At 50.1% G+C, this 9,639-nt stretch overlaps 1 protein-coding gene across 1 annotated transcript; it reads right to left on the bottom strand.

Moving 5' to 3' along the window:
- Positions 1-5,365: 5,365 nt before the first annotated feature.
- Positions 5,366-6,571, bottom strand: SSTR3 (somatostatin receptor 3). Its single transcript, XM_009881850.1, has one exon. The coding sequence runs from the start codon at positions 6,569-6,571 to the stop codon at positions 5,366-5,368; it is 1,206 nt and encodes a 401-aa protein (XP_009880152.1).
- Between the last annotated feature and the right edge of the window lie 3,068 nt (positions 6,572-9,639).

Below are 9,639 nucleotides of genomic sequence, written 5' to 3'. Positions count from 1 at the left end.
GCCCTGTTTGTTATGGATTGGAGGACATGCGGCAGCCCAGGCACGTTGCTTTAGTTGGATGCATTGACGTACTGGGTATGTGTATGCATGTGTTTGTGCGTGACGTGGTGAGTGTGAGATGTGAGCGAGCCGGCTGCGCTGTGCGTGGCGTTTGCATATTTTATGCCTGGGAAGGCAAAGAACACCAAGTTTTCATGAGCAAATATTTGCATATTTTCCACTCGTTCGAGCAGATAAAGCATTTCAATTCTCCGTTGCATCCTCAGGAGAGCCAGGAACATCTTCTTTCCAAGGGTGTTTCCCCTTCTTGTGTCTCCCTGTCTCTTTTGTCTACTGGCTCCCCTATTTCAACAACGGATTAACTGCTTCCTGCCCTTTCCCCACACCCCCTCGTTCCACGGTCCCGTACAATAGCTGAAACAGAACGTGGCCTGGAGAGTTTTGCTGTTGACTGAGCTGAGCTGCTGTGTTTCCCCGCTGATGACAAATACAGCGGCTCCCTAACAACAGCTTCAAATGACATTAAGTGTGGGCTGTGTTAGTAACAGCCTGGAAACATACCCTCGCCTCTCCATGCTGGAACCCCTCCCCAATGGCCATTTACTGCCCTTCCAGTTTCTCTCCTGAAGATCCACCGCAGAGCAGAAGGGTCAAACTGAGTGGGTCCGAAGCTACCCCAGGCCACTGTGGGGCTGGCAGATAAGTGCTTGGGTGTGCTTGTGTATGGTGGGTCTGTGTGTGGGGACGGTCATTCTCAAGGTCCAGTCGTTATCTCCCAGTTTTAGCCCATGCCTGGGCTGTGTGTATGAAGGCGTATGCGCCGTGTTCTCGTGTTCATGCTTAGGCCAAGAGGTAGGTGCGTGTCTGGGTTTGTGTGCATCTGTGTGGGTGGCCACATATGGTCTCATGCACACATAGATACACTTGAATCAAAGCACCCACAGACATGAATATGTATATATATTTATGCACATCCACACAGTCACACGTACCCACACGTACACACATGCAATCACATAAATACTCATTTGTATGCATGTATACACACCACTTACATAGGCCTCTCTATATCTGCTCTTGTGCGCTCTGACGTGTGCGTACGAACTCTCCGAGCAGGTGGCAGAATGGGCTCTCCGTGCCTGTAACACCCTGTCCATGACCAAATGTTTCCTGGGAAGCGGCATTGCACAATGCTGCTGAAATCATTGCAGCCCTTTCTAGTCTTGCAGCTCCGATCTCTACGTGATGAGAATAAAACCTTTTGTGCAACGCAGGGCTTGATGGAGCCCTTATCTCCATATTTCTGCACCCAGAATAGAAAAATCCATTTCCGCATCTGACTGGAACAAATCCCCCTGAACACGGCCAGAATTTCACTTAGCCACTGCACACTGTCCTGGTGGCCTCTGGGTTGCCCGGAGTCAACCATGCCATCGTTAGGAGAGAGAGAGGGATCACAAGGGCAGTCAGATTAATGCTACTACCACAGAGAAAGCGGGGGACTCACCAGGAGGGAGACAGAGCTGAGGGCAGCAGCAGGGGTCAGGAGACAGCGAAGTACTGTCCGTCATTCCAAATGTCTGTTCCTATGAAAACCAGCCTTTTAATTCATGGTGATACTTTGCAGAATTTTGTAGCATTTATTTTCTCCTCATGAATTTCAGACAAAAAAATACCTTTTCTTTTCCCTCCCCCAGTCTTATTTTCAGTTCATGTCCATTTTTTTTCCCCAATTTGTCACTGAAAAACAGGATGCGGCATAGGGGGGAGAAGAAAACACAAGACAGAATAATATGATACTTATGACCCTTTTCTTTTAAACTCCTCTTTAAAATAAAGACCTCAAGCTTTGTGCAGTTCTCCCTGGAAAACATTTATGTTTTCCCCAGCAGGCTTCCCCGCAGAGCTGCCTTGCTGGTGGGCTCAGACTCCATACATCAAACTGATATCTCCTTGGCGCACTTGCTCGGTGCTGGCATTGCAGTGCCTGGGCTCTTCAGAGATGTAGGTATTTTAAGAAGCCAACCAGTTGGTGGAGTTTCTTGAGTGGTGACTTGCAGCAGATGGAGCTGCAAAGGCGTGCAAAATGAAGTCTCAGCTCAGTTCGGTGATGAAGGAGAGCGGCTCTGTTCAGCACGTTGGCAGCCAGGGAACTCCCCCGTCTCTCCATGGCAGCTGGGCAGCCACTCTGTGGAGAAGGAAAACCCCTTCCTATATCTGCCCCACCACCGCCTGAGCTGCCTCCTGCAAGGTCCTGTCGCATACTTCCTTCAGTGCCTGGTCAGCAGCTATGAACAGTGCTACATGCTCCCCAGCTAATACCATTTCTTCTCTGTCCTACAGTGATTGCTGTGCCAGTGGTGCCCAGTATTCACCTTGCCCTGCTCCTCACTGCCAGAGGAGCAACACAGACTCCCATTGAAAGTGCTGTGTTGTCCATCTAATTGACCACTTGGCAGCCAGACCTTTTAACGTTCCTACTGTTTGTTGCCCCACAAAGAGGCAGGAGCTTTGGCAGTTCATCTTCATTCCCCTAGGATTTCTTCACTGTGCTTTGTCTAGTGGATGCTGTGATTGCTCCCCAAGAGGAAAAAAAAAAAACAAACGTCATTTTTAGTCCAACAGACTGTGTATCTTACACCCATGAATAGTTTGGTGGCTTTTCTCACTGAGGCCCACAGTGTGGGCAGCTGGTGCATGGATGGAAGGAGGAGAAGAAGTGAAGAGGCAGCAGAGGATAGAAACTGGCTACCAAGCACTTTCTTTTCCCCATGAGTTGAGCCAGCACTCCTGGGTGTCTGACTGCCCATGCTCAGGGGAGCAAGCACACTTTGTAAGAGGAGCAAAGCAATAGCTCCTCGGTATCGCTGGTAGCTCAGATCCTGAGGCTGAGCCTACAGGCATGGACAGCTTGGCACCAGCATCCCAGGCTCAAAGACAAGACAATGGAGGATTCATAGGGACAATCATCACCTCTGGCAGGGAGGTGATGGCTGTACCAGTGGCTGAGATGTCTTTTGCTCAGTCATGTTTGCAGTCCCTTCCCACACTTCCTCTGCTCTCTGGCCTGACTAGGACATGTCTCCTCACCTGATGCTCTGCTACGGTCTTTTGCTGAACTTGGCTGTCCTGCACCCCAGATGTCTACCAGGCCTTCACTTCTCACATCACCTATGGTGACTTCGTCTCTTGCTTCCTCATAAAGCGTTTCTGTTGCCACCATCCTCAGCTACTGCAGCTTGTTCTGCTTCCCAGTCCTGGGCTTTTGTCTTCTGTCACAGTACAACTGCCCACCCCCCCCATGCCATCCCTTCCCACATTATGACTTCTCTCAAGTCCCCTCTGAGACATTTCTCCATCACCCAGCCAGCTCTTGTCACTGACCCTCCACGGACTGCCTCCTCCAACGTCTCCTGACCTCAGGGAGGCATGTCTCCTCCTGGTGGATCCTTCATGGAACCATAGAATGGTTTGGGTTGGAAGAGACCTTAAAGATCATCTAGTTCCAACCCCCTGCCATAGGCAAGGACACCTCCCACTAGACCAGGTTGCTCAAAGTCCCATCGCACCTGGTCTTGAACACTTCCAGGGATGGGCCCTCCTTCCTATTTGTCAAAATTATTTGTGGAGAAAGGTGCCCAGATGTAACCAAGGGCTCTGGTATGAGAGTCTTCTTGGTGACTGTAGCTTAGCAACAGCATTCTTGGAGGAGTTCAAGGTATGGGGCAGACATTTAGCAGACCCTGCAGGAATGAAGCCAAAGGGGAGGGACAGAACTTCATCCCACTCACCCTTGTACATTGCTGCTCCTCTAGCCTGCACACTCAGACAGGCCCTCCCACAACTTCCCTCCAACAACCAATGCGCAGACGCAAGCACTCATCCGCCACTCACAGCAACACACATACTCTCACACTCTTACCCAAGCGTTCACACGCGCGCGCACATTTCCATATATATTTGTATGCCTACACAAGTGTATATACACTTAAACATCCCATGATTACATAAACACACTTCCTCATCTGTGTTTGTACCCACACACAGACCCCCTTATCTACATTTGTACTCATTTACACGCGCCCCACAGCCACACACAGGTTAGGGTCAGCGCCCAACCCATGCACATCTCCCACCAGCACTGGCTCTTTGATCTCCTGTTCAGCCATTCTCACACACGTACAGTCCAGTGACCAAACTTTCACATACAACCACCTTTGTACACGTGCGGACACATCATTTCTTCTCCATCCTGAGCCAAATACCCTACCATTTCCCATAAGATAAATCAGTTCCCACACTGGAAATCCTACGACACCCCTCTGCTCCCTGCCCCCATCTTGTACATGCCTTGATCTCCTGTACCAGCCAAATGTTACTCCATACAAAGACCAACTCATCTCAAAGACATTGTGTAGTCTCAGGAGAGCCAAACCCATAGCACCCTCCCTCCTCTAAACACACAGAATGGTTCTGCCCAGTTGGCCTTTTAAGTCCAAAGGCTTTTTATTTATTTACAGTAAGGCTTAGGGAGAGGCAAAGGGGAAGGGCATTTCAGCTTGTAAGAAACCCTGCCTCCAACCCATGCCTTGTCTACTCTGCCCTTGTTACACCTTCCACCAGGGTGCAGAGGCACCACAAAACCCCTGAAGAATGCAAAGTTCAGGAAAGAGTTCTCTCATTTCTTCTCCCAGGTAAGTCTCATCAGCCTGCCCGGAGTCCATGACAGCCCTGGAACAAAAGAGAAGGCTTTGAGAAGTCAGAGTGGTCTCCAGCAAGGACCAGCACAGGTAAGGAAGTTGTCCCCAGGACTTATTGGAGAGCTAGAGAAGAGTCAGCCATTCATGCAACTGGTATGCCTTAGCTACAGAGATTTTTCTTCCTGTTCTTCCTTTAGGATAAACCGCTTCTTATGTTTATAACGAAGATAACCAAGGCACTGGGATACCTATTTCAAGATCTTCAATTGCACATGTCATACATGTCATTTTGAGGACTTCCTTCAGGTGCCACAGTCATTTGGTGGCTGATGCCCTTCATAGCTGGGTGATGTAATGATGGATCATGCAGTCTAGCGCTGACCTTGCTTTCTCCATATTGTCAGTGCCTGTCACCTGTTCAGCTCTCCCTGGATTGAATCCTTCCTTTGCCTGGTACCACACAAGCCTCAGGTGTCCCTTCCAAAGCCAAGAACAGTGCCTTACTTCTTCCACAAGCTCATGGAGCCCTCTTCATCTTTAAGCAGAGTCTTGGTCTTTAATATTCCCTTGTATCAACCCCTCCCATTGCCTGTGATGTGGAAAAGCGCAGAGGGTGAAGGGGATCTCATGTCCCAATATCTCTTTCCCCTACACCATCCTTTTCATCATAAATAGCTGACATGCAACTTGTTGCTCTTTTCGCATCCCACAGGTTCCTCAGGGAGTGCTTTTTGCTCATTGCTTTCTCCTTCCCCACTGCTTAGCGGGTGTTCCTGCCTGTCATTACCATTCTGGGTGATCTTGCTGATCTCACCCTCTTCCCCTTCATCATCAGTCTTCTCTGGGGGACATGCTGGCACCTCCTGGCTCTGGACTCGGCGGGATGGCCTGAGGATGGCCCTCCGGAAGCCCTGCTTGAAGCGGTAGGAGAGAAAGCCATAGATGATAGGATTGGCACAACTGTTGGCATATGGCAGCACCACCACGAGGAAATAGACGCCAAAGAGGGACGGCTCCTCTGGCAGTGGGCAGACAACGTTGATTATGTTGAGGACATAGAAGGGAAGCCAGCAAAGGACAAAGACAGCCACAACAGCCACCACCATGCGGGTCACCCTGCGCTCTGAAAGCTTGTGCTTGGAGGACAGAGCCCTCACCCGCCTGCCAGAGGAACGGACCTTGACGACAATAAGAAGGTAGCAGAGACAAATCACCAGCAGTGGCCCAAAGAATCCCAGGGTGGCAGTGTAGACGATGAAGCCAGCTCTCCACACTGAGGCAGGCTCTGGCCACTGAATGTGGCATGTGCTCATCCCTAAGGGGACATCTGAGAAAACCACAACGGGCAGCACCACCACAGAAGACAGTACCCACACAGTTGCACTCACAGCCTTGGCCACCCGTGCGGTCCGCCATTTGGAGGACTTCCCTGGGTGGACCACAGCCAGGTAGCGATCAACACTCATCACTGTCAGGCAGAAGATGCTGGTGAACTGGTTGATGGCATCCACAGCCATCACCAGGCGGCACATGAAAGACCCAAACGGCCAGTAGGACAGGGCATTTTGTGCAGCCAGGAATGGCAGGCCCAGCATGAAGAGCTCATCAGCTAGCGCCAGATTCAAGATGTAGACGTTCGTCACTGACTCGCTCACAGAGTGCCGCAGGACCACGTAAATGACCAGAGAATTCCCAGCCAGTCCCACCACGCAGACAATGAGGTAGACCAAGGGGATGAGGACACCGCTGACAACCACACCAGGGCTGGCAGTGGTGGAACCGTTGGGGGTGGTGAAGCCTGCCCAGCTGCCAGAGACATTCCCCTCCTCTGACACTGCCGGTGTGGGGAGGCTGAAAGCAGAAGTGTCCATAGCAGAGGCAGGGAAGAGGGCGGGGGGCAGTGTCCTTGCAGGATCAGTTAGCATCTGGAGGTGAGAGGAGGAGAAAAAAGCCATTGATATTAGGGACATGACAGCTGAGCAAGCCACAGATAAAATCACCACATGTACAGTGTGTAGGTACTGACAGTCATGGGAAGTCGAAGTGAGTTGGGAGATGAAGGACAGCTGCTGGAAGACGTAGAACATCGACCCTATCTAGTCCTAGGAGGCACAGTGGGCATGGAGGGACAAATAGAGACATGCCTCAACATGGGCCAGTGGATCCTCTCTGCTAGGGTTTTTTTCTGGAGACAGAACCACATATTAGGATAGGGACAGGGACATTTCTCATTTTCTGCTAATGGTGCCAATACTGAGGACTAGTCACCAGAGGCCTGATTCTCAGGTGTCTCAGGTGTCTTACGAACCAAAGAGGGAAGAGCATCCAGTGAACAAAAGAGAGAAGAGCATCCAGTGACAAAGTGCCATTCCAGCTCTGGGTCCCTCATTCACTGACTATCCTCCTGCTTGCTGAAGCTCTTTTTGGACTGCTCAGGTTATCACAGGGTTGTTAGCCCCACCAGCAGAAACGAAAGCACTTCCACTCTCAATCCAAGCCCAGAGGCTGAGCTCAGCACCTGAGCTGGAAGGTAGCTGGTTTGTGCTATGCCAGTTTGAGAGTAAAGGAAGAGTCAGATTATTTTGGGTACACCAAGAGGGGTCAGTCCAGATCTCTCTTGTCTCTTTCTCTCTTGTTTTCTTTCCTTCTGCACCCTGCAACGCACTGCTAATGGAAGAGACTCTGCCTGCCCCAGTTGTTTGCAACACCAAAGCAGTGTCCCAGCCCTCCTAATCTGAGGTGCCCAATTGCCCGTCACATCAGGGTTTGGCATGGAAACAGCACTCAGCGCACTCAGAGAGAGCCTTGAACAAACAAGCTCCCTACTCTCCACCAGCTCTCTGCTGACATTGAGTGAGAAGCTGCAGGGAGAGAAGAGACAGATAAGGGAAGGTTGGTACCTTTTGTCTTTTGTCAGGGCTCCAGATATGTGAGTGACAGAGCCCGGCATATACTCCAGACCAGAGACACCCTGGCAAACCTTACGCAGGGGAGACTTCTGATATTTTCAGGATCAGCCGGGCTCTGGCAAAATTTTCTGGAAGTGTGGACTGGCAGAGTCACTCTTTTGATGAACTAGCTCCTTGGATGAGAGGATGACTTGGTGAAAGAGAACAGGGACCCTGAATCTCACCTTTACCCATCCCAACAAATCTCTTAGGGCTCTGAAGATCCTCTGTTATTCAAATGAAAACTGGGGATCTCAAAAGAAAGGACTCCCAATCTAAACTACTTTCAGGAGGGCAGAAACGCTCCAGAGACTTTTCTCCCAGATGGGATTCTCTGTAGCATCACAACTTCGTTCACATGTCTCGATATTACAGCTTTTTTTCTTTTTTGTAGATGTCATTCCAACTTCAGGAAACCTTATGGGAGACCTGAGCTTTGGATGAACTCCTTGGATATCAGATAGGCAAACTGAACAGATTCCACAGGTGTACCAAATATTATGCTGAAAGAGCCTCATTTGATAGGCCCCATACACCATTGGGCAACTATGTCTTGAAGTAATTTCTACAGGCCATTGCATAAATGTTTCCGGCTATACTTAAATGAGCTCTGAAGGACTGGAGTTGTTTAGACTTTATTTGCAGGTGCCTTGGGCTGTGACACACTGTCCTGACAGAAGCCCATCTCTTGGGGTTCTGCAATACTGGGTTGTTCCACGCATCATGAGTGACTGTAAAGAATGGGCACAGCAGGAAGTTATTTGAAACTCTATTTCTAAGCTTGAGGATCTTTCCTCTGATATTTTTTTTCCAGTGCTGTTCCAGTGACACAAGTCTCTTGTTGGAAGAAAGGGGAGAGCAGTGGCTGCTCTGGGGACAAAAGTCCCTGCAAAGGGTGGCAGAGACCAGAACAGTATGTTCATAAAATGATGATCCTCTAAAAGGTGGAGACATAGTTAGGAATCCCTTTGAATATTCCTCCTGCATGCAAAGACATTTCCAAAAAAAAAAAAATTTGGAAACAGAGACCTACAAATATCAAGTATGGATGGGGACACTTGTGCTGGGGCTGAAGAGCATATGGGGAAACGTCTAGGGTCCAGACCTCAAAGCTGATCACTCAGGCTGTGGTTTAGCAATACAGTAAACCCAGCTTCAGGGCTCCAAAAGCCCTATCAGAAATGCCAAGGCATGCAACAAAGCACTGACTCACAATAAGTGCATTCTCCTGCTCAGAGAGCTGCAGTGGAGAAACTTTGTCTTTAAGCAGGCGCGGTCTGTCTGTGCCATTCTAACTTTGTCAAGTACCATCTAGCAGCTCAAATGCCACATCACATATTCTGGCTAGTTTGACAGAACATTCACTGGACACCGGTGCCTCATCTGGGTTCAATTCACTCTGCTGGCTGCTTCGGCAGCACCCACATAGGCAGGAACTCATGAGGAGCCCTGGCCTCAGACTGATAGTGTGATGGCATCTGCTTGGCATCTGTCCCTAGTGATGTGGACTGCACCTGTTGCAAGAGGCTTGGGATTCCCTAACAGGTGCTGCCAGAATATAACCTGGTCCATACATCTGGAGAGCAGGGGGAAGGCAGTGAGGCAGGAGGAGATGGTAAATTGGTGCTACTGCTTTCTTTAGGGAAAAAAATGTAATATATAATTCTGCATTGAATGAGAGGAGGAGGTGGATGCTAAAAGCTGAGCCAAGACCTGATTACAAAACAGGAATAGAAGCTGGGGGGGGACACCACAGAGTCTAATAACCTGCAGCCCCTTTCGCCACCCTCCCCTCCTGTCCACCGTGTATCCCACAGCCCTGCTCCAGCTCAGGACTCCCCCCGCCCCACCGCGGGGCTGAGCTCTCTGGTAGGGACCAGGCTGGGCTGGCAGAGTTGGGGGGGTCGGGGAGGGTCGCCAGGTTTCCTTCTCTGGGACCGCAGAGTTAACTTCTGCATGGACTCATGCCCGCGGGAGACATCTGGGAAGAG

Source organism: Charadrius vociferus, unplaced genomic scaffold, assembly GCF_000708025.1.
Source record: "Charadrius vociferus isolate BGI_N301 unplaced genomic scaffold, ASM70802v2 scaffold413, whole genome shotgun sequence".
Taxonomy (NCBI): domain Eukaryota; kingdom Metazoa; phylum Chordata; class Aves; order Charadriiformes; family Charadriidae; genus Charadrius; species Charadrius vociferus.
The sequence above is the reverse complement of the archived record's forward strand: the minus strand, read 5'-3'. Positions and strand labels throughout refer to the sequence as shown.